The 23,958-nt window shown below is 55.1% G+C and overlaps 2 protein-coding genes across 2 annotated transcripts; one reads left to right on the forward strand and one right to left on the reverse strand.

The window, feature by feature from the left end:
• The first annotated feature begins 1,813 nt into the window (after window positions 1–1,813).
• Window positions 1,814–7,449, forward strand: LRFN1 (leucine rich repeat and fibronectin type III domain containing 1). Its single transcript, XM_040976613.1, has 2 exons — window positions 1,814–3,232; window positions 5,808–7,449. Exons 1-2 carry the CDS (start codon window positions 1,827–1,829, stop codon window positions 6,688–6,690), a joined length of 2,289 nt encoding a protein of 762 aa, XP_040832547.1. The 5' UTR covers window positions 1,814–1,826; the 3' UTR covers window positions 6,691–7,449.
• An 8,472-nt stretch (window positions 7,450–15,921) lies between these two features.
• Window positions 15,922–17,334, reverse strand: LOC121153859 (interferon lambda-1-like). Its single transcript, XM_040976614.1, has 5 exons — window positions 17,155–17,334; window positions 16,950–17,027; window positions 16,332–16,484; window positions 16,121–16,213; window positions 15,922–16,020 (listed from the first exon to the last, which is right to left on the reverse strand). Exons 1-5 carry the CDS (start codon window positions 17,332–17,334, stop codon window positions 15,922–15,924), a joined length of 603 nt encoding a protein of 200 aa, XP_040832548.1.
• Window positions 17,335–23,958: the final 6,624 nt, after the last annotated feature.

Below are 23,958 nucleotides of genomic sequence, written 5' to 3' on the forward strand. Positions count from 1 at the left end.
TAGGCAGCAGGTGCTGCTCTGGCCCCCTTTGACAGATGAGCACACTGAGGCCCACAGATGGGAACTCACTGGAGTTAGGAAGCCAGGTGGTGGCGGCGGGGTCCAGGTTCTGTCTAGGACTGCACTACGCCTGAAGAAACGCTTGCCATTTTCATTGTAGTTATGATGCTTTCCATCTGGGTCCCACCCTGGCCGTGGCGGGAGGCAGAGCTCTGTCCTGGTGTTTCCTAGATGGGGCGTGTGAGTCCTGGAGACTGCACAGCCAAGCAGGTGCAGGGCTGGGCTGCTGGGCTGTCTAGGCCAAGTTTTTTCAATTGAATCCAACCACATCCTTGAGAGATGGACAGAGGGGCAAATTGGTGGGAGGAAGTCCCAGAAAGAGAGTGGGGTGCCCCAAGCCTATCTCTTTAGCTCCATCACAGTCTCTGTCTTTTTTCCTCTTTGCTTTTCTACTAACTTGCTTCCCCTGCCTGCCTCTCCCCTCTCAGTTCTTACCTTTCCCTGTGTCTCTTAGCACCTCTCTGTGACTTGGTCCCAGGCCCACGTCCCCTCCCCATGATGGGGGGAAGTGCTGACAGTGAGGAGAGGAGTAAGGACACATAAGGCCACAGTCCCAGTGACAAATTCCTGGGAGGTGAGCCTGCCAGGACTGGGTGGGGGAGGAGACAGGGCAGGGGAGGGTGGAAGCAGCTTCAGGGACGCCCCCTTCCCATCTTTGCCTCCTACCCCCCTTCCCACCACGTGTTGTGATAGGAGCTGACAGGTCGTGGGCTGCAGCCGCCGCAGGGGGAATCCCCGCCGGAAGGTTCTGCCTGGAGCAGAGGCACAGTGGGAGCGTGTGAGTGTGTGAGTGTGTAGGCATGCATGGGGCCTTGTGTGTACCCACTCACGTGAATACAAGGCAGTTCTGCTCAGAAGCCCCCGAGGAGCCCAGGGGGAAAGCTGACTTGGAGAAGGACTTCCTGGGGTCGAGATCACCCTCCTGCTTGTGTCTGTCCCCTCCCACCTTTGTGCGCTCTGTGCCACCTCCAAGGGTGCAGGAGGCGAGGAGGGGGACCCTCACCCCAAGCTGAGCCCTGCTTGTGAGCAAATTCACTGAGGAGGTGTCAGTTGTCATTCTGATGGACAAATCCAGAAACGGGAGCATGAATGGGGAAGTCATTGGTTGGGGAGATGGGTGGAAGCACAGCTAGTGAAGGGAAGGGGCTGGAGGCTGGCCCAGAGCCTGTTTGATTTCACAGGACTTGCTCTTCATAACTGCCCAGTCCTAGGCCTGGCACATGGTAGGCATGGACCGATGGAGACCATGCTAACAGCCCCTGTGTTCTTGGCACTTCCTCTGTCCAGGCCGTGGTTGCATGAACAAGGTGGTCATGACTCTTGCTCCTCCCAGCATAAAGGCCTGTTTCTGTCTCTGTTTTGCAGATGAAGGAGTTTTGGAGATTCAGAGAGGTTCAGACACTTGCCCGAGGTCACACAGCTAGTAAGTGTCAGAGCTGGAAGTGGAACTGGGAAAGCATGGCTAGGACACCCATGGGCCTTGAACCCTGGTTAACAGGGATTTTCAAAAATCCATAGGGACCACAGGAGGGCCCAGGCTGGGAAAGGGTGTGTGTGGGGTTGGGGAGGGGGAGTCTGGGAGCTCCTGTGGGAGGGGCAGAGGTGGGCAGAGCCTCTCAAGAGAGGAGACCCTTCCCCACCAAGGTGTTAGCAAGGGCTGTCGGGAAGGCAGGGAATCACCCTGGGGCAGCCAGGTTCTGGGCCTGGGTGACCTTTCCTTGGCTTGCAGGTCTCACCTCCCGCTGCTCCGGTCTGCCCGCTGCATCATGGCTCCGGGTCCCTTCTCCTCGGCGCTCCTCTCGCCGCCCCCCGCTGCCCTACCTTTTCTGTTGCTGCTCTGGGCAGGGGCCTCTCGCGGCCAGCCCTGCCCCGGCCGCTGCATCTGCCAGAACGTGGCACCCACGCTGACCATGCTGTGCGCCAAGACCGGCTTGCTGTTTGTGCCGCCGGCCATCGACCGGCGCGTGGTGGAGCTGCGGCTCACCGACAACTTCATCGCGGCCGTGCGCCGAAGGGACTTCGCCAACATGACCAGCCTGGTGCACCTCACCCTGTCCCGTAACACCATCGGTCAGGTGGCAGCAGGCGCCTTCGCCGACCTCCGCGCCCTCCGCGCCCTGCACCTGGATAGCAACCGCCTAGCTGAGGTGCGTGGCGACCAGCTCCGCGGCCTGGGCAACCTCCGCCACTTGATCCTCGGGAACAACCAGATCCGCCGGGTGGAGTCAGCTGCCTTCGACGCCTTCCTGTCTACCGTGGAGGACCTGGACCTGTCCTACAACAACTTGGAAGCCCTGCCCTGGGAGGCAGTGGGCCAGATGGTGAACCTGAACACGCTCACGCTCGACCACAATCTTATCGACCACATTGCCGAAGGCACCTTCGTGCAGCTCCACAAACTGGTCCGCCTGGACATGACCTCCAACCGCCTCCATAAACTGCCACCCGACGGGCTCTTCCTGAGGTCACAGGGTGCAGGACCCAAGCCGCCCACGCCCCTGACCGTGAGCTTCGGAGGCAACCCCCTGCATTGCAATTGCGAGCTGCTGTGGCTGCGCCGGCTGACCAGAGAGGACGACCTGGAGACGTGTGCCACTCCTGAGCACCTCACGGACCGCTACTTCTGGTCCATCCCCGAGGAGGAGTTCCTGTGCGAACCTCCGCTCATCACGCGACAGGCTGGTGGCCGTGCGCTGGTGGTGGAGGGCCAGGCTGTCAGCCTGCGCTGCCGTGCTGTGGGTGACCCCGAGCCGGTGGTGCACTGGGTGGCACCCGATGGGCGGCTGCTGGGGAACTCGAGTCGGACCCGAGTCCGCGGTGACGGCACCTTGGACGTGACCATCACCACGCTGCGGGACAGTGGCACCTTCACTTGTATCGCCTCCAACGCGGCGGGGGAAGCCACGGCGCCCGTGGAAGTGTGCGTGGTGCCCCTGCCGCTGATGGCACCCCCGCCAGCCGCCCCACCGCCCCTCACTGAACCTGGTTCTTCTGATATCGCCACGCCGGGCCGACCCGGGACCAACGACTCAACGGCAGAGCGCCGGCTGGTGGCTGCGGAGCTCACGTCTAGCTCGGTGCTCATCCGCTGGCCGGCACAGAGGCCCGTGCCCGGCATCCGCATGTATCAAGTCCAGTACAACAGTTCGGCGGATGACTCCCTTGTCTACAGGTGCGTGTGGGCGGCACCCTAAGCCCCAGGGACTCTGGGCCCTGTAGGCTCAGTCAGGGTCTAGCTGGCCATGTGGGAGCAGCGTCTAAGCCACTGTCTATTAAGTTAGGCTGATCAAGTATGTACCGGTTCTAATAGAACGACACTTGGGCCACACAGCCAACAGGAGAACCAGTTATTTCCGGGCACTAGGGGATGGGCACCGTGCATTGCCTTTATGCAGCGTAGACAGACATCCTGGTGTTCCCTGTCCCTTCATGGCAATGGGTTTCTTCCTCTTGGGTTCTTAGACACTCAGCCCCACCCCATGCAAGGCCCTGAACTGGAGTACCAGGGACACAGAAAGATGGAGAGACCCAGCAGCACCTGTTTCAAGGTTCAGGCAGCTCAGGGCCAGCGTTCCCCCCTCCGTGCTGTGCATGACTGCCTTGGCCTCATGGTTTTTAATATGGCTCCTGGCTACAGGTATGACACACACAGCATGCCCTTGAGGCGTGCCGGTTCATGGTGGGCGCCTCTCTCTCCACCTGTCTTGTGCACATGGTAGAACCTGCTGGATGTCATTGCTGGGCTTGGCTTTCCTTGGAGGTGCCACAGGGGCCTCTCTCTTTTTTCCTTTTCCCTCTACCTTTCTTAAAGGCCTTTTCTTTCTGACTCTGGCCACCCAATGCTGCCTGAGTGCCTAAGTGTGCTGGACGCCCTGTTGGGATCTGGGGAGAGAGCTTAGGCCCTGCCTGGCCCAGACTTGCATCACAGGAACAACATAGACAGACCTGCAAGATCTCTCCAAGGATGCTACCTCTGCCAGCAAGCAGTGACAATCCTGCCTCCCATTTTACAGACAGAAAAACTGAGGCTCCGAAGGGCCAGGCCCCTGCCTGAGGTCACACAGAGAAAGGGGATGAGATGTCTGTTTGCAAGGCGGGACCAGAGGGCAAGAGGATGATTCTGTTGTGTAAAAGCTCCTGTTTGTGTGGTTACCACATCTCAGCTTCCCTCTTTCCTCTTCTCTGACCTATGACCACACAGGGCAGGGGGAGAACAGCTTTATGGGGCCCCCAGATTCTGTGTGTGATGCAGGGGTCTTTGGCCTGCAACCCCCAGCTGAGCATCAGACCCTAGCATTCAGTCCTCCATCCCTGCAACCCGCCCCCCATTGCTGAGGCCTGTGCTGCAGCGCTGCAGGGGTTAACTGCCTCACTGCTGCCATGGGCTGAGGTGACATCCAACCAGAACCCCGCTCCGCTGATGGCTCCCGGCTTGTGGCCAATCAGAGATGTGGAGGTTCCAGCTTTCTTAAGGAGCCAGCGTCTGTCCTTGAAAACTGGGGGGAAGGGGCGCCCCTAGCAACTGGTTATTTGGGGGAAGGGAGCAGGAGGACTCTCCAGTTCTTCCCGAGAAAGGTGAGATGTGGAAGAGGGACCTAAAGTTGGTTGGGTGGGTGGGGTGGGGTGGCGATGGGTGGTGAAAAGGCAGGCAGGGGTAGGGACGTGGGGGGCGGAGGGGAGGAGTTGGTCGGCCTTTCTGAGACGGTGTCACCCTTGCCTGGAGTCTTTTGGTGGGAGGGTGGCCCCTGGTGGGGGGGAGAACCTCCGGGAGCTGCAATAGTGAGAGAGTGGGGTGGGCAGGCCTGTGGGGTTGGGGTGTGGTCTTCCAGAGGAGGTGGAGCCTCATCTGCATCATCTGACAGGGAAGGGCCTGGCTGGGGGGAGGGACGGGCTTAGCAGCTGAGGGCCAGGGCCCTGAGAGGGAGGGGCCTCCAGAGGGCAGCTGGGTGACAGGCCCACCCTGGCCAGGACACAGCTGATAAAGAGAGCATTGAGTGTCAGGATTGGAATGTGTTCATTCATTCATTCATTCCTCCCACCACAGATGACAGGTGCACAGAGAGGTTAGGAAGTACGCTTGAGGTCACAGAGCTAAGTGAGGAGGGGAGGGATGGAGGCAGTCCACTCCCAGACATGGTCACCTTGACCACTCTACGCTCTACCCCTCACAGAGGAGCAGACAGTAAGAAAGGAGTGTCCTTGCCTGGCTACATGAGACCCCGCATTCGGTGGCAGATTTGATCCCTCACTCCTCCAGGGCCACTGCAGGGTGCTGGCTTGGAAGTCAGTTCAGAGGGTGGCCTGTAGCAATGGCCTGGGTGTGCATGGGAGTATGCAGGAGAGGGGCTGGGAAAGGGAGCCAAGAGAGATTTTACGTGCAAGTTTGTTTGGCTTTCTGATGGGAATTGCAGGTGAGAGGTATCTTGGGTTCCTATTTGCATCAAAGACGAGCTAGTGGACTTACAGGAATCAGCTAGGTGCTGTGGGTTCACTGTAGTAGGTGCCACGTGCAGATAAGGGCCAGTGACCCTTGCAGCAAGTAAAGGAGGGAGCTTGCCAGTAGCGGTGACACTGGGAGACAGGATGAGAGCTGCCGTTGTGCAGATGAGCAGTGGTGAATAGCAGATAGTGCACCTAGTAGGTGGGGCGGAGGGCTGGGGACGCGGGCATCAGAGAGCTGGACAGAAGAAGGGGCGTGGCTCTGGTGGGGCTAACTCGCCCCATCCCCCCCTGCCTCCCTCCTGCAGGATGATCCCGTCCACCAGCCAGACCTTCCTGGTGAACGACCTGGCGGCTGGCCGCGCCTACGACCTGTGCGTGCTGGCCGTCTATGACGACGGGGCCACCGCTCTGCCGGCCACGCGGGTGGTGGGCTGCGTGCAGTTCACCACGGCCGGCGACCCTGCGCCCTGCCGCCCACTGAGGACCCACTTCCTGGGTGGCACCATGATCATCGCCATCGGGGGCGTCATCGTCGCCTCGGTCCTCGTCTTCATCGTCCTGCTCATGATTCGCTACAAGGTGTACGGCGACGGGGATAGCCGCCGGGTCAAGGGCACGTCCAGGTCGCCCCCGAGGGTCAGTCATGTGTGCTCGCAGACCAACGGCGGAGCAGGTGCACCCCAGGTCCCACCCGCGCAGGACCGCTACGAGGCACTGCGTGAGGTGACCACCCCGGCCGCGGAGACCAAGGCCGAGGCGGCTTCGGCAGAGGCGGAGGTGGCCCTTCTTGGACGCTCCCTGGGCGGCTCGGCCACCTCACTGTGCCTGCTGCCGTCGGAAGAAACTCCCGGGGAAGAGGCTCGGGCTGCCACGGGCCCTCGGAGGAGCCGCTCGGGGGCCCTGGGGCCGCCGGCTTCGGCGCCCCCCACGCTAGCCCTGGTTCCTGGGGGGACCTCAGGCCGGCCTCGGCCTCAGCAGCGCTATTCCTTCGACGGGGACTACGGGGCGCTCTTCCAGAGCCACAGTTACCCGCGCCGCGCCCGGCGGACAAAGCGTCACCGGTCCACGCCGCACCTGGACGGGGCCGGAGGGGGCGCGGCCGGGGAGGATGGAGACTTGGGGCTGGGCTCCGCCCGGGCGCGCCTGGCTTTTACCAGCACCGAGTGGATGCTGGAGAGTACCGTGTGAGCGCCAGGACGCAGGGGTGTCCCGCAGACAGACGCCCAGCCGCCGCCGTCGGACTGGCGGGGAGCGGCGCCCTCCTCTTCCTCCTCCTCTGCCTCCTGCTCCCGGGAGGGGGGGTGGTTTGGCTCGAAGTCAGGCCCCTCACGACCAACCCGAGAGGGAAGGAGGAGGAGGGCGGGCTGCGGCCTCCCCTCCCCGCGGGCTGTTCGCCCCTCTCCCGGCCCTCCACCCCCGCGCACTCGCGGACCTCGCTGGAGCCGGTGCCTTACACAGCGAAGCGCGGGGAGGGGCAGGGCCCCCCCACCACTGCAGCACTGAGACACGAGCCCTCTCCCCCAGCCCGGGACCGGGGCCGGGGCGAGGGGCCCATTTCTTGTATCTGGCTGGACTAGATCCTATTCTGTCCCGCGGCGGCCTCCAAAGCCCCCTCCCCCGCACCCCACGTACCTCCCTGGTCCCGTCGGGTCTGGCTTGGGGTCCTCTCTCTTTGCCTCCCTTACCCCCGTTTGTCTCTTCTGTTCTCCGGAGTCTGTCTTATGTCCCTGTCTTGTGTCTCGTCTCCCTCTGCCCTCCCTTATGGGTCCAGCGTCCCTGTGTTCCCCGACCCCGACACCCACCCGAGTCTCTCTCCACGCTACCCAATTCCCCCCTCCCCGGGCGGGTCCCACTGGAAGGACCAGACTCTCCCTGTCTCCCCAGGTAAATCCCCACATGAACAAAATCCAAAACCAAATCCTACTCCGCACTGGAGCTGGGACCCACCGCCGCAGCAGAATTAAACTTTTTTTCTGTGTCCGAGGCCGCTCTGCTCACCTGCGTGTGTGTCTGGGTGTCCTGGAGGGGGGACACGGGAGGCCTAAGTCACTGCTGACAGAACTCCAGGGAGACACCTTGGAGAGTGGGCGGAGGGAGGGAGGGTGACAGCTATGTGATAGCCCACATTTGGGGTGTTTGCTGGGTGTCAAGCGCCTTCCAACAACAGACAGGAATGCAGGCCAGTGGTGAAGCCACTTGTCCAGTGCTTGTAGGGCTGACAGCTCGAGCCACCCCTACACCTCCCTCTGCAGAGGTCAAGGGCATGTCTCTCCAAGACCCCTCGGGGGAGCAGGGGTCTGGTCGGCTTGGTGGAGGGAGGGGGCTTTGGAGGTGGGATTGAGCACTGTGGCTGAGGGAAGGGGCAAGGCCCAGGGAGGAGCAGGTGACCCAGCCCTTGCAGGGGCCCTGCAGTGAAACCTCCTTCTTGATCCTCAGGAAGAGAGACGGTTTCAAGCCAAGCAGGGGCCCCCTGAGGCCTGGCGAGGAGGAGGAGAGAGAGAGACGGAAATAGAAACAGAGCAGGCGGGGAGGAGGGCGGATCTGGGCAGACCGGGTGGGAGGCGGCAAGGACAGCCGCACCAGAGAATGGCAGGCCAGGAGGGCCCCCTCAGCCACTGGCCCAGCCCCCTTCCTGCCACCACTCACCAGCCTACAGCACTAACCCATCCAGGGTCCTAGGCACCTGCTAGTCCCGTGCCTGCAAGGCCATTCCCCGTACCTGCCACAGAACGCTCAGGAATGAAATTATTCTGGCAATGAGCGTGGTTGCCTTTTAAACCGGCCACGGTGATGTGCTCCGTGTATGCGCACAAAGCACAGAGAGGTTAGGCAGCTTGCCCAAAGCCCCACAGCCAGTCTGTAACAGAACTGTGTTCAAACAGTAGGCTGCCTCCAAACCTGGCACAGCAAACCATCACGCTATGCTGTCTCAGAAAGCTTCCTTGAGCAGGTACCGTGTGTCCGGCCTTGGGCAGGGGGCTCCTGCAGCAGGCAAAACCTGGAAGGCCTGCCCCATGGGGCTGGTAGTAAACACATAAGCAAGTGTGTAAGGAAGTGTCTGATGGCGGCAAAAGGCCACGCAGAAGATGCAGTCAGGCTAAGGGCACAGGGAATGACCAGCAGGCCTGCTTCAGGTGGGGGGAGATCCAGGAGAGAGCGGTCCTGGAGCTGACAAAGTCCACTGTGGGAGAAGCGCTTCTGACAAAGGGGGTTGATTGAGCAAAGGTGCCGAGCCAAGAGCGTACATGGTGTGTGGTGGGTGCCCGTGCTGCAATGATGGCAGGATGAGACGAACAAGCAGGGAGCAGGCTCTGTGGGACCCAGGATTAGGGGCTGGAGGCAGCTGAAGTCAAGAGTTTGTTGTTTTCCCCTTCTGAACTGTGGGAAGCCAATGGGAGATTTCATGTGGATCAATTTCTGTGGAGACCCCTGGGTGAGGGATGGAGTACACCTGCCTTCAGGATAGAACCAGGGGTGGGGTGGGGAGTGGCATTTGGCGCTGTCAGTTGAGCTGCCACTCGTGACACCAGCGGCCCATTTCGGCATGCTGCTTTGAGTGTGTCTTGGCTGCTCCTCTTCCGAAGCTCTGCTTCCGCAGGTGGGAAGGCAGCAGATGATGCCCCAACTCCTTGGGTCCCTGCCACCCACGCATGTGGGAGACCCGGATGGAGCTCCTGGCCCCCCGCTTTGGCCTGACCCAGGACTGTTGTGATCTCACAGGGGGAGTGAACGAGCAGATGGAAGATCCCTCTCTCTACCTTTCAAACAAAGAAATAAATACTAAACCTTTTAAACACACACACAACCGAAAATGCACAACTTTCCTTCTCGGAACTTGACCTTCACCGTGAACATACATGGAGCACCCACATGGTACCTACCCAGCCCTCTGACTAGCACCCTCCCTCCCTTCCTGCACAGCCCTGAGCCCTTCCTGTTACAGAAACATGTGTGTCAATGTCGTGCTTGTCATGTATTTATTTATATTTATTTATTATTATATTATTGACAATCATTACATAGTTAATTAGGGTGAAAAGGTTCAAGGGCTGTAGGGAAGTGGGTAAGACTATTATTTCCATATTGTTTCCTTCAAGTATCTGAGGTAAAGGGGGATGTTGAGGGAGAAGCCCCACCCAGTTTCCCACCCACCCCAGGTCCCGGATGTGGGGCATGCTCTGAGATATTTGCTCAAGTGGGTTTGATAGTTCAAGAGTTATGAATTGCTGCCAGTCTCGCCACTCTGAGCACGATGAGGTCATTGAAGAACCCACCAATTGACATAGTCCATCATAGAGTCTCCGTTTGCCCAGTATTTCACTGCCAATACACTTTGAGGTATTTCCAGACCAGATTCTTGTGTGTTCTAGCAAGCACAGGGCCCGGCACAGTCCATGGCCCCAATCAGATGTTGGTTGCAGTTGCTGGGTTGGTTCTGTTTTCAGCCCCGACTTCCACTGGAACCAATGGGCATTGCAGTCCAGTCTGGTTCTGCCCAGCACATACTCGGCCCTCACATAAACCAGTGGGAGCTGCAGCCTAGTCAGAGCGACCCACAATAACCCTCACCAGGCCTGCCCCCTGGTTTGCCAATAGTGTAGCAGACTAGTCCAGTCTGTCCCACATCCCCCTTGGCAGTGGGTATTGAAGCTTAGTTCCATCTAACCAGCTCAACTATCCAGACCTCACAATGTTGTTGCGTGTTTCTCTGTCTAGCCAGCCCAGCCCCGCCCCCCCATCCTGGTTTTCATGCCCTCCCGTGGGAATGGTAACCCAAGAGGGAGGAGCCCACTATTTCCCTCCCAGGTCTCTCTCATTCCCGGTTTATGCACTCTCCAGGTGGCTTTGTGGTTTGACCTGACAGAATTAGCCCCCAGTGCTAGCTTCTGCCAGCTGATGTTGCGGCCAAGCCCAAACAACCCTCACCCACTCTAATTTACGCTTGCACCAGTAGGAATAATCAGCCCAGCCTGGCTTTTCCCTGATCTAGTCCACTTGAGGCACACAGGTGTTGTAGCCCTGCTTAGTTTGATCTGTTCCCATCCCAGCCCATGCTCTCCAGTGGGAGTAGCTGTCCGGCAAGGAGTGTCCCCCCATACTCCCCCTGCCGGATTTGCCAGTGGATGACGTGAACTGATTCAGTCTGGTCTGCCCCTGACCCATGCCAAATGTATGCCAGTGGGAAACTTTCCATGGCCTATTCTGGGCTGTTTCCTATCATGCTTCTTGCACTTACCTGCAGGGACTGTGTCCTGCCAGAGGAGTTGCCCAGGCTCCTCCATCAGAACCCCTCCCAATGCCAGATTTTGTGCATACCAGGGGGTCCATGAGCCAGCCCTACTCAGTTCACCTCTTGTCCTAGCAGGAACAGTGGCTTCTCCTGATGGCCTTCAACCCAGTCTGGTTCTTGCTGTTGGATGTTTCAGCCCAGCCATGGCTCGTCCATACCCACATACGGCTCACACATGGCTCAGTAGGGGTTGAGACCTTGCCTAGTCCATCCCACATCTACCCTGGTCTTCCAGGACACCAGACGGTGTTGGGGTCTGGCCTGGCCTGGTGCATCCAGTCCCAGTCCACACTAGTGCCAAGGGAGACTACAACCGTTTCCTGATTAGAATGCAGCCCCCATTCCAGCACATGCGCCCCTTGGTGGGAACCTCAACCCAGCTAGGGTTGTCCCCTTAGCTCCCCAACCGGGCCTGTTCCCAGCCATAGATCACGTGCATGCCAGTGGTTGCTCTGACTAAACTTGGCTCATCCCCTCACCTGTCCCAATCTCTGCCTTAGACACTGTGGCTTAGCATCCCTGATTCTCGCAGACACTAAGTGCAAGAGCCTAGCTCGGCATGACCTGTGCTCCCTCCTGGTCTCTAGTTTTCCTTGTAGGCTAAGGTTTGCTCATTCCTGCGCAGTCCACCCTGTTCGATTACCAATTTACACGTTAGCCAACTGTTGGAGCTACTTTGCCCAGCTTGTCCGACCCCCAGGTCTGGACCACATGTTCACCAGTGGGAGCTAGGACTTGCCAGGGCAGTTTCCCAAGTTCCTCCACTTGATCCACTCTCAGACCTAGTTTTCATACATGCCACTGGGTTTTAGGCCAGTGCCTGATGCAGTCTGGCCTTTCATTTGGCCATGTATGAGCTCGTGAATCTTGCAGCCCGGCCCACCCCACACTCTATTCATGATGCACACTCAGGTGTTGCTGCCTTGACCAGTCCAGACTGTTGCGGGTTCCTTTACCTCTGATGGATGGCAGGCTCCTTGGTCACACCTAGCTTAGTCCATCAGCACCCCAACTTTTGAGCTAGCCAGTGGGGCTAGAATTTCCACAGGGTGTGGCCCACACATCGCCCACAGAATCTACCCCAGGATAAGGTTTTAGAGTGCTAGTTAATGTCATGGCCCTGCCTAATGTGATCCGTCTGCTGATTCATCATCATGTCAGGTAATAGGACATCCTGCTGGACAAGCCCTGAGCCTTAGCTTTTGGGTGAACTGGTGTTCGGTGCTCAGCATAGTTCAGTGATTAAAAGTTCTTCAAAGGAAGAGTTACTGTCACTGGGAATCTTTAGGAGTGACTCATATTCCAGAAGCACAATGGGTTCAACCTGGAGCTACCTTAGCAGCGATTCAAAGAACCAAAACCCTAGAGCTCCCCAGATGGGCGGCCTGCAGGCAGAGCCTGGCATCAAATGGCACGCTGGCCACTCGGGACAGCCCACCATGTGCACGTGGTGGCTGTCCTTGGGATCCAAGCAAGACGCCCCATCCTGAGGTCCACTGTGCTTGTCATTTAAAGCCATGTTCTCTACACCCTGGATGGGGTGAGCGAGGTGGAAGTTTTCAGTGTTCAAAGCACCGAGTCTGACCCAGCAGACCCAGCTTCTGCCTTCCTGGAACTTGGACAGATGAAGAGTGTGGGTGTGTGGGCTGTGAGGAGGAGCACAACTCAATTCAACTGGATTCAACATGGAAAAGGGGACATTTGAGGGCAGGTGTCAGAGTCACCACGGTGAAGATATCACTTGGGGTGCCTGCAGCCCGTAGTGGAATGCGTGGGTCCACGGCCCTGCTCAGCTTCCCAGGCTGCTTCCTGCCATGTGCATTGTGGGTAGTTGCAGGTGACGGTGGCTTGATGACTCTGCTCCCTGCCACCCATTTGGGAACCCCAGATGGAGTTCTGGACTCCTGGCTCCAGCCCTGCCCAGTCTCAGTACTGAGACATTTTGGAGAGTACAATGGCTAGGACACATCTGTCTTGGCCAGTCTAGCTGTCTGTTTATCACTCTGCTTTCCAAATAAAATAAAAATACAAAAAATAAAGGAGGCCATTGGTTGGCTCATATCGACAGAAAAGGAACAGAATTAAGAATAAAACAAAACATGGTCCGGCGCAGTGGCGTAGTGGTTAAGGTCCTCGCCTTGCACGCCCGGGATCCCATATGGGTGTCGGTTCTATCCCTGGCAGCCCTGCTTCCCATCCAGCTCCCTGCCTGTGGCCTGGGAAAGCAGTCAAGGACAGACAGCCCAAGGCTTTGGGAACCTGCACCCGCGTGGGAGACCCGGAAGAGGCTCCTGGCTTCGGATTGGCATAGCATCGGCCGTTGCGCTCACTTGGGGAGTGAATCATCGGACGGAAGATCTTCCTCTCTGTCTCTCCTCTCTGTATATCTGACTTTGTAATAAAAATAAAATAAATCTTAAAAAAAAAAAAAAGAATAAAACTACAAAGCATGGTCCTCAGGTGGCAGGAGCCAGACACGACCTCCCCAACCTGCAGAACCCTCTCCCCATGCACCTGTCCTCTCCACCCGCCTTAGCCCAGCCTCACCCCTTTCACCCACAGGTGGCAGGGGAAATGATCCCTGGTTTAGAGATCGCCCAGTGTTTCTGTGACCCAGAGAAAGAGCGGCAGAGCCTTTAGTCCTAAATGGGAAAAAAAAAAATCCCAGGCAAGGATTTGTATTAACTCTCTTAACGGCTCCAACAGTGAGGGGCTCCAGCAAAGCAAGAGAGAAAGACTTGCATGTCCTGGGCTGGACACCTTGCTGCAAATCTGCTATCCCCAAACTAGGGGGTCTGGTGGTCCCAGAGGATGCAGAGTAGTGGGAGGGGCTGGGGGATGTCTCTAGGTGGCAGTGCACTCCAGCCCCATGTCACTCATAATCAAAACACAGCCAAGAATGCACGGGAGCGTTCTGGGCTGCGGGAATGACTCTGAAAGTCCTGTCTTAACAAAGCCGTGTGACTCAGAAGCTTTGGTATCTGACTCTGGGTGACACACGTCTCAGTGTGTGGTGACGGGTGGTGATGAGCTGGTGGCGGGCCCATGGGCCCAGTGGTCTCATAACAAGCCGAGTGACAGCTGGGTTCATCTGTTGGGGTGGCTGCTGCTTCACCCCAGTGTCCGTTTCCTGGGCTAGGAGTGACATCCCCAGGTGGGTCTTTTCCCTGTGCGCAGAGCTTGGTGGTGACACCTACACTGGGAGGCAGGCACAGCATTCTGAGTGTGTTCCCAGAGAACTGGGCAGACTTGACCTCCAACACAGGCCACTGAGGAAGGGGTCCCAGGTTTTTGTTCAGCCACATGGGGGTGAGGGAGGGGATTGGCTTCACTCCTTGATGTTAAAGAAGTGTGGAGCGGGCCCGGTGTGGTAGCCTAGCAGCTAAAAGTCCTCACTTTGCATGTGTCAGGATCCCGTACGGGCATATTCATGATTCATGTCCCAGTGGCCCCACAGTCCATCCACCTCCCTGCCTACAGCCTGGGAAGGCAGTTGAGGATGGTCCAAGGCCTTGGGACCCTGTACCTGCAAGGGAGATCCAGGAGAGGCTCCAGACTTCTAGCTTTGGAGCGACACAGCTCCGACTGTTGTGGCCACTTGGAGAGTGAATCAACAGACAGAAGATTTCCCGCTCTGTATATTTGTATATTTGACTTTCAAAAAAAATTTTTTTTTTAAAAAAGCATAAAAGAAAAAATATATGAAGAAGTGTGGAGGAATTCATGAGCCCTTTTGAAGGACCACAGCAGTCACCGAGTACAAAGCGTGTGTTCCAAGAGCTTCCAAAAGTTCTTGGGAAAAGCAGATGAAGGTAAGTTGTAGGGTCCAGTGTTGGGGTGCAGCAGGTTAAGCTGACAGCCACAGCACTGGCATTCCTTGTGGGCACCGGTTCTGGCTGCTGCACTTCCCATCCTGCTCCCTGATAATGCATAAGGGAAATCAACGGAGTTTGGCCCAAGTGCTTGGGCCCCTTGTCACCACGGGAAATGCAAATGGAATTCTAGACTCCAGGCTCCCGGCTTCAGGCGAGCCCAGCCTAGCCTCAGCCATCACAGCCATTTAGGGAGTGAACCAGAGGATGAAAGATCTCTCTCTCTCAAATAAAAACATCTTATTGGAAAAGTAGAATTAATAAGTAAACTTTCTGGACCAAAGCCTTGAGATCTTGCACCTGTGTGGGAGACCTGGGACAAGTTCATGGCCACTGACTTCAGATGGGCTCAATTTTGGCCGTTGTGGAGTCAGAAGCTTCTTTTGGGTCTCCCAGTTGGGTACAGGGTCCCAAGGCTTTGGGCCGTCCTCAACTGCTTTCCCGGGCCACAAGCAGGGAGCTGGATGGGAAGTGGAGCTGCCAGGATTAGAATTGGCGCCCATATGGGATCCTGGCGCGTTTAAGGCGAGGACTTTAGCTGCTAGGCTACGCCGCCGGGCCCTATTTTCACTTTTATCTTAATTTATTATTATTAAGGATCTATTTATTTAGAAGGCAGAATTACAGAGAGAGAGAGAGAGAGACAGGGAAGGGCAAAGAACCCCCACCCCCCGGATCTTCCACGTGCATGGCAGGGACCCAAATGCACAAGGACAAAGGCCCCTGACTGATGCCAATCCCCTTCTGTCCCAGATGTTCATGGAGAAGAGTCAGGGAGATACAGTCACATGGGTATCACGACGCACACACACACACACACACACACACACACGTGACTAGAATTCTGCTGCGATGTGTCCACATCTCGGGTCAGATGCCGGCCTGGACTGGTGTTCCCAGAGTCACGGAGGCCAGTTGCTCAGGCGCTCACGGGCCCTGCCCCAGTCTGCTCCCCACTCCCCAACACTCCCAAAGTATGAATCTTGCCTACACCTTATCTGTAGTCACACACACACACATACACACTCACACGCACACATGCACACACACTGAAGGAATCGCCTGCTACAGGAAGTTCCAATGCTTGGCTTTTTATTTGCGTATATTGTACAAAAGTAGAAAAATAAACCTGGCTCTGGACCCCAGCCAGGACTCTGCTCCATAAATACAGGTAAGAGGAAATAACTTAAGGCTCATTTCATAAATAAGGGCTGAGGTTCCGCTCGGGGCGGGAGGGCAGGAGGGCAGTCCGTGCTTTCAGACACACAGGGCCCCACTGGCCACGCACTTGAGGTCCCACGTGAGGAGCCGGAACAGGTTGAAGGTGACGGAGGCCTCCAGGCACTCAGGGGTTTCCTGTGGGGGCAGTCAGTGGCTGAACGTCATCTCCCCCATCTGCTGTCTCCCCACCCACCATCTGCCCCCAGCCCCAGGTCTGGGCTCTCCCCAGCCTCACCTTCTTGGAGGCCTCCTGGAGTCGGTGCAGCCAGTGGGGCAGGCGGCCTCGGGGCCTGGTGCCGGCCATGGGCTGAGGAGGTCTGGCAGGAAGCTGTGGGCAGAGGAGGAGGACCATGTGTGAGACAGGGCCTGGGGCACAGGGAAGGGAAGGAGGGGGCAGAGCCCTGTCCACATCCAGGCTGTTCCCCTCAACTCTTCCAGAGACTCACACAGGCCCGGATCTGGGTGTGGATGTGGTGCAGCATGCGGAGGGGCTGGTCGAGGACATCGCCCAAGGCTGAGTCTTCTTTGGCAGCTGTGGCTTCTAGAACCTTCCGTGTTAGGGCCAACTCAGCCTCCAAGGCCACGGGACGCTCCCACAACTGAAATGTGAGAAAAGACAGGTGTTATGGGAGTTGGGAGGCAGAGCCAGGTGAGTAAGATGCAGAGGGGGAGGCTTGGAGGGGGTGGGCAGGCTGCAGAGTTTTGGCAGACAGGAGGTGGCCCAGGTGAGAGCAGGTCAGCGAGACAGGTGAGAGGCAGCGTGGACAGGTGCAGGAAGGAAGTGAAGTGTTGAAGCTGGAAGAAGAAAGTGAAAGGAGGATGCTGAGTGTGGTGAGGAGGTCAGGAAAAGGTCCAGGCAGGCAGGGCTGCAGCGGGCGGGAGACAGGGAAGAAGAGATGAGGAGGCAGCAAAGAGAAGTGAGAGAGGCACAGGGGAGGCATGTCGGGGTAGGATCAGGAGGGGAGAGGTAAGCCAGGGAGTGGGGCTGCTGAAGGATGCAGGGGAAGCAGGGGTGAGGTGAGGTGGGGGAAGTGGTGGGAGAAGGGTCTCAACTGCCCACGCACCTGCAGCTGCTTCAGGTCCCAGGCCCGGGGGAAGAGGCGGGAGGTGCATTTGTAGTTCTTGAGTGGCAGCGACTCTTCCTGGATAGCAAGGATACAGGTTAGCTCATGAGAGCCGGAGGCTAGCCCAGCACACAGGGCTAGAGGCTAGCCGGCAGGATCAGGCAGCAGCAGAGGCTCAGGAGGAAGGGTGGATGAAGGCACTTACCAAGGCATCCCTGGCTCTCTTGAAAGCTTCCAGTTCCCGTGGAGAGAGGGACTTGAACCTGTCCATGTGGCAGGCCTTTCCAGTGGTGCTGGGCTGAGTGGTGGGCACGGGGCCAGCCCTGGCCGAGGCCAGTGCCATCACACCCAGCGTGAGCAGGGTCAGGTTGGTTGCTGCGGCCATGGCTACTCTGTGTCCTGGACTGCATGGCTGTGCCTTTTTAGCCCAGTGCAGCGTGCAGTCCCAGATGATGTATCTAAAATGAAAACAGCAACACCCAGGCTGATTCTAAAGGTGTGAGTGGGCGTGGCCAAATAGCTAAGCCAGGTGAGCCAACAGGTGTGGGTGTGGCCAGGCAAGCCTGGAGCTGTACCTAGAAGGAAAGAGAAACTGAAATTCCTAACTCAGGATTGCCAGGAATCTCACCGAGGACCGATGGGCCCGGGAGGGGGCGATCTTGGAAGCTGTTGACTCCTGAAACCCTGAGTATGATGAGTGAGGGGCGACAGCTTGGCCTGGGGCTTGGGGTGCAGGGTGTGGAGGAGGCTGTCTACACGGCAGAGAGAATGCGTCCATCACAGGTTGGAGCGAATTCCACCGAGGAACTCCTGTCCTGCTTCCAACAGTCTCAGCAGTAGTTCCTTGCACTATTACAATGATAAGCATGAACTGTCCCCTCACCTGGCAGGGGGCTCCCCCTTCCCTACCCCAGACAGCATTAGTTCTGGGGAGGACTGTGAGGGAGCATTCTGGAAGAGTCTGGCTTTTGAAAAATGTTTATTTGAAACCAGAGTCTCTTACACACACACACACACACACACACACACACACGCGCACACGCAGCTCTTCCATCTGCTGGCTCACTCCCCAGATGTTCCTAACAGTTGAAGTCAGAAGCCAGGAACTCATTTGCAGAAACTTCATCGAGACATTTTGCTTTCCATGGGTTTTAGTCTCCATCCCTTGTGGACACTGGGAGATACCTGGAGAGCGCAGACCGGGTCTGTGCACAGAGGAGAAAGCCAGTGTTCGTGTGTTTCCTTGTTTGTAGATGTCAGCGTTGGATGTAGCTGGTGGTTTCCATTATGGACAGCCTGGTTCAAAATACCCATCGTTTATCCTTGCAAATAGCTGCACCTGCTTCCCTCCCCTCGAGGAGTGCTGGCCCCTGAATCCTGGCACTAGTGTTGCTTCCCCAGCTCCCAGATGTTGAGGTCCTGGTCAGCCTGTTGGGACAGAGGAGGCTTGCAAAATTGTACAAAATAGCTGAGTACATTTTGCACGTGGAAGGAGTGTACATACTTTGTGGCTAGAGAGCAGGTGGCAGAAGACTGTCTTTGACCCTCTTACCTCCTACCCTGGATTCTAACATGGTCTGTGTAGCTTGCACGTGAGCGCAGGTGCTGCCAGACGCTCAAGGTAAATCAGAAATTGTGCACCTCCTGCTTGGCTCCCTCGAGGTTGTCACTCTGGGGAAAGCTGATCACTGCGAGACTCTTGTGTTCCCACACTTACTTGGCATCAACTGCCAATCACGTGATGGAACCCTCCGGTCCTGCTCAAGGCTCAAGGACCTCACCCAACCAAAGGCTGTAAACTATTTCTGTTGCTGTAGTTGCACTGCTCATGTACCGCTCATGTACTGCCCAGGGTGCAACACACACACATATGAATATATATGTATGTATAAATATATATATATATATATGACTGTTTATATATGTCCCTATTTTTAAAAATATTTATTTACTTTTATTGGATAGTCACATATACAGACAGGAGGAGAGACAGAAAGATCTTCTGTCTGATGATTCACTCCCCAAGCGGCTAAAATGGCCAGAGATGAGCCGATCCAAAGCCAGGAGCCAGGAGCTTCTTCCGGGTCTGCCACATGGGTACAGGGTCCCAAGGCTTTGGGCCGTCCTCGACTGCTTTCTCAGGCCACAAGCAGGGAGCTGGAAGGGAAGTGGAGCTGCCAGGATATGAACTGGTGCCCATTTGGGATCCCGACATATGCAAGGTGAGGATTTAGCTACTAGGCTATCACAGCAGCCCCATCTGTTATATTTTTAAAGTGATTCTTGTGGGGTGGACATTGGGGTGCAGAGGTTAAGCTGCTGCTTGGGATGCCCTGTTCGTATTAGGGTGCCAGGGTTGGAGTCCTGGCTCTCATGTCCCTGCCAGCTTCCTGGAGGGCAGAGATGATGGTTCCAGGAGTTGGAAGCCTACCGACTACGTGGGCGACCCAGCTGAGTCCTGGGCTCCTGGCTTTAGCCTGGCGCAGCGCTGGCTGCCGTGGGCATGTGTGGGTGGGAGAGCTCTGTCTGTCTCCTTGCCTTTCCAATAAGGAATAAGAGAACAAAAATGTTTCAAGAAATCAAGTGACTCTTGTAAAAACACTTTTTCAAGCCATCAAGGACACTCTTGAAAAAAGTTTAAAAATCAAAAATCTCAGCAAAGAAACTGAAGATGAGAAAAACTGAGTGGAAATTTTCCAATGAAAAGCTTACTTCTGTTCAAAAGAAAAAAAGAACCAAATAGCGGAATAGACAAGAAAGGGGGGGGCGGGGAAACTAAACTAATTCCGTGAACTAGAAAATAGCTAAATAGAAATGATTCATCCTGAACGACGGAAAGTAACTGGCGAGTGGATTCGAGATCGCATCAAAGAGAGAAAGCAGACAACGGTCCTTGGTGACCTTGGGACAATGACAGATGACCACACACAGGTGTCCACACATCACTGCAGCTCAGGGTCTGAAATATTTCCCATGCCGCGGAAGCAAACCCTCCCCAGGACAAAGAACTCCAGGAAATGCCATGTGTGCCAGAAGAGACCTTGGGGAGAGGTGGGCACGTGGAGGTGTGCAGCTCAGAGGCCTGAAATGTGTTCGCTGGGTTGTGTGAGCATCACCACGGGCCAGCCCCGGACCTGCCTTCACCCTGGGGAAGATGAAACTGCTCCTGTGGAGGAATAACTTCGCATCTCGCTTCCTCTACATCCTGGTAACCACGATGCCACCTCCGTCTTTGCATGTGAGCATCCCAAGCAGTATTTCTCCCTTTGTGACTGGCTTATTGCACTTATTTCCCATTAAATGTCATTAAAACACACCCCTGTAGCGTGTAACCTCTTTCTTTTTTAAGGAAAAAGGATCCTTGAGTGGTGTTTACCTTCTGACTATTGCAAATGGTCCTACGATGGTTGTGGGTGCACGCGTCTCTCTCTAAGTCTCTGCTTTCAATTCTTTTGCGTATCTATCAGAAATAGAATGGCCAGGTTGCATGACAATTCTGTTCAATTTTTTAAGGAACCATCACATTGTTTTTTTTATAGTGGCTGTAACATTTTATATCTCACCCACACTGTGTCGATTTCTTCATTTTGTTCAACATTTGTTATTTTCTGTTTGTTTTTAAATAGCTATCCTAATGTGTGAGAGATTTCATCACTTTCATTTAATATAGTACAGGAAACACTAGGCGGTACAATAAGGAAGAAATAAAATGCATAGATATTGGAAGGGAAGAAACAGAACAGTTCCTATTTGTAGCTGGCATAAAGTCCTAAGGAAATTATAAAACTCCAAGAACTAATAAGTAAGCTTAATGAGGACACAAGGTGGACACACAGATTATATTTATGCTAGCAATAAACATTTGCCAATGAAAACTTAATGTATTCTTTCATTTATAATTACTAAAAACAGACATAAACCTAACCAAAAAAAAAAAAAACATGAGCAGTGTCTGCATGCTGCAAAGTGTAAAGTTCTGGTGAAGACACAGAAGGAGACCTAAGTGAAGAGAAGGTATACAATGTTCATAGATTAGAATGTTCAAAAACAACGAAGAATCCAGTTCTGAAAACTGACCTAGAATACAACGCTTTTCTTGTCACAATCCCAGCAAGTCTTTTTTGTATGTCTAGACAGGCTTAGATATAATTTATATGGAAACGTAAAGTAGCTAGAATGGCTAGAAAAAAAAAACATTTTTTTTTTTTACTGTTTTTTAAAAATGTTACAACTGATGGTTACTTTGTTTGAAAGGCAGAAAGACAAAGAGAAATCTTGCACTCACTGGCTCATTCCCTAAATGCCCGCAATGGTGGGGGTTGTGTGAGGCCAAAGCCATGAGCCCAGAACCCCAGCCAGGTCTGCTGTGTGGGTGTCAGGAGTCCAAACACTTGAGCCAACATCTACTGCCTCCCAGATATGCATAAGCAGAAAGCTGAATCTAAAGTGGAGAAACCAGGACTCGAACCAGGCTCCCTGATATGGGGTGTGAATATCCCAAGTAGCGACTCACCTGCTTTGCCAAATGCCTGCCCCCTGAAATAACACTTTAAGACAAACCCGCAACCTAATTTCAACACATGCTATGTGTCCAGAGTAATCAAAACAGTGTGGTGGGCCCGGTGCGATAGCATAGTGGTTAAAGTCCTTACCATGAACGCACCGGGATCCCATATGGGCGCTGGTTCTAATCCCGGCAGCCCCATTTCCCATGCAGCTCCCTGCTTGCGGCCTGGGAAAGCAGTTGAGGACAGCCCAATGCTTTGGGACCCTGCCCCTGTGGGAGACCCGGAAGAGGCTCTGGGCTCTTGGCTTCGGATTGGCTCAGTTACAGCCGTTGCAACCGCTTGGGGAATGAATCAATGGATGTAAGATCTTCCGCTCTGTCTCTCCTATCTGTATATCTGTCTTTCCAATAAAAATAAATAAATCTTTAAAACAGTGTGGTTTTGGCGGAAGTACAGACACGGTGGAATGGGAGAGGACCCAGAGTAGCGCCGCGTGAACAAGCTGAAGTGAGTTTTGACAAAGCTACAAAGGTGCAGTGCACGTGTGATCTTTTCAACAAACGATATTGGGACCATCAGACAGGAACAGTCAGAAAAACAAGCCGACACCTAGCTGAACTTCACATGGCCTAGTGGCGCTGGATCCCATATGGGTGCTGGTTCTAATCCCGGCAGCCCCGCTTCCCATCCAGCTCCCTGCTTGTGGCCTGGGAAAGCAATCGAGAACGGCCCAAAACCTTGGGGCCCTGCACCCACATGGGAGACCCGGAGGAAGTTCCTGGCTCCTGGCTTCAGATCGGCACAGCACTGGCCATCGTGGTCACTTGGGGAGTGAATCATTGGATGGAAGATCTTCCTCTCTATCTCTCTTTCTCTCTGTATATCTGACTTTGTAATAAAAATAAATAAATCTTAAAAAAAAATAAGGAAGCAATGTACTGATTTCTTTTTTTAAAAGGTCTATTTATTTTTATTGGAAAGGCAGATTTATAAGAGTGAAGGAGAAACAGAAAGATCTTCTAGTCCACTGGTTCACTTCCCAAGTAACTGCAATGGCCAGAGCTGAGCTGATGCAAACGAGGAGTCAGGAGCTTCTTCCGGGTTTCTCACACAAATACAGGGTCTCAAGGCTTTGGGCCGTCCTCTGTTCTTTCCCAGGCCACAAGCAGGGAGCTGGATGGGAAGTGGGGCCGCTGGAACATGAACCAGTGCCCATATAGGGATCTTGGGCGTGCAAGGCGAGGACATTAGCCACTAGACTACCACCCTGTGCCCACAAGTCACTGATTTCAAGAAAATATTTGTGACCATGTGACAGATAAAAACAGGTCAAAACAGCCTGTGTCCACCTCCCTATCTATTCTATATAGGTAGTTTATGGGTGTTAGCATTTATTCCAAAAGCTCTTGAGAGGGTGAGTGTTGGGGCATGTGGGTAAAGCCACTGCTGGCAATGCCAGTATCCCATGTGGAAGTTGGCTGGTGTCCTGCGACTCCTTTCTGATCCAGATTCCTGAGATAGCAAAGGAAAAGCGGTGGAAAGTGGCCCAAGTGTTTGGATCCTTGCCACCCACATGGGAGACGCGGGTGGAGTTTCTTGTTTCTGCTGTGTCTCAGGCCTGGTCATTGCAGCCATCTAGAAGGAAACAGAAGGTGGAAGCTCTCTCTCTCTCTCTGTCACTCGTCCTGTCTCCCCTTTCTCACTCAATAACTCTTCAAATAAATAAATTAAAAAAAAATTAATGAAAATGCCAGGTGGAAGCCAGCAGTCTGGAACTCCATCTGGGTTTCTAACAGGGGTGGCACGGGCCCACGCACTTGAGCCATCTTCTGCTGCTTTTCCAGATGCGTTTGTGGGGTGCTGGATTGGAAGGGAGTAGCCGGGATTCATTGAGTATTTCAATATGGGATGCTGGCATGGCAGGTGGTCTCCTGCACTAGCCCTCGCTTAGTATTTCTTAGCCTTGACTGCATATTAGAAACACCTGGAAGTGGTAGCAACAATAGTAATAATAATACAAAGCTACAACTGTTTGGGCACTGTTACTGTGTTCGTTACTACAATTGAATGAGGGCCCCAACCGCTTGAGGCAACACTGTTGCCTTCAGGGTCTGGGGTCCTAAGAAGCTAGAGGCAGGAGCTGCTGCTGGGAGCCAAAGCCAGGGTCTCCGCTTGCAAGTGGCCGTGAGCATCCCAACCCAAACCCTAAGCCAGACTCTCATGCCCGCCCGGGAGCCAGAATGCATGCGTGACAGTGGCTCTCCAACATGTGGACTTTGGCCGCTTGCATCAGCCTCACCTGGGAACTTGCCAGAAATGCAAATATACTGAGCTCCTCCTTCAGCAGTCCTGGGGGTAGGACTGGGCAATCCCCATTCAAGTTCAGGAGCGACTGCTAGTACGTAATGCTTCAGGCGAATGAAATTGCCACTGCTGCAGCCAGGACCGGTGACGTGAACAGAGAGGCACTCTTCCCACGCCCGCCGGCCCTGCTGACTTGA

This window comes from Ochotona curzoniae, unplaced genomic scaffold, assembly GCF_017591425.1.
Source record: "Ochotona curzoniae isolate NIBS_2020 unplaced genomic scaffold, NIBS_Ocur_1.0 contig_2699, whole genome shotgun sequence".
In the NCBI taxonomy this organism is placed as follows: Eukaryota; Metazoa; Chordata; class Mammalia; order Lagomorpha; family Ochotonidae; genus Ochotona; species Ochotona curzoniae.

Excerpts from the sequence above, each read along its gene's own strand:
- LRFN1 (XM_040976613.1), top strand. The coding sequence starts at position 1,827 with ATGGCTCCGGGTCCCTTCTCCTCGGCGCTCCTCTCGCCGCCCCCCGCT. Across the intron at positions 3,233-5,807 it reads GATGACTCCCTTGTCTACAG|GATGATCCCGTCCACCAGCC; the intron begins GTGCGTGTGGGC and ends TCCCTCCTGCAG.
- LOC121153859 (XM_040976614.1), bottom strand. The coding sequence starts at position 17,334 with ATGGCCGCAGCAACCAACCTGACCCTGCTCACGCTGGGTGTGATGGCA. Across the intron at positions 16,214-16,331 it reads ACACCCAGATCCGGGCCTGT|CTTCCTGCCAGACCTCCTCA; the intron begins GTGAGTCTCTGG and ends CTCTGCCCACAG. Across the intron at positions 16,021-16,120 it reads TCCAGGAGGCCTCCAAGAAG|GAAACCCCTGAGTGCCTGGA; the intron begins GTGAGGCTGGGG and ends CTGCCCCCACAG.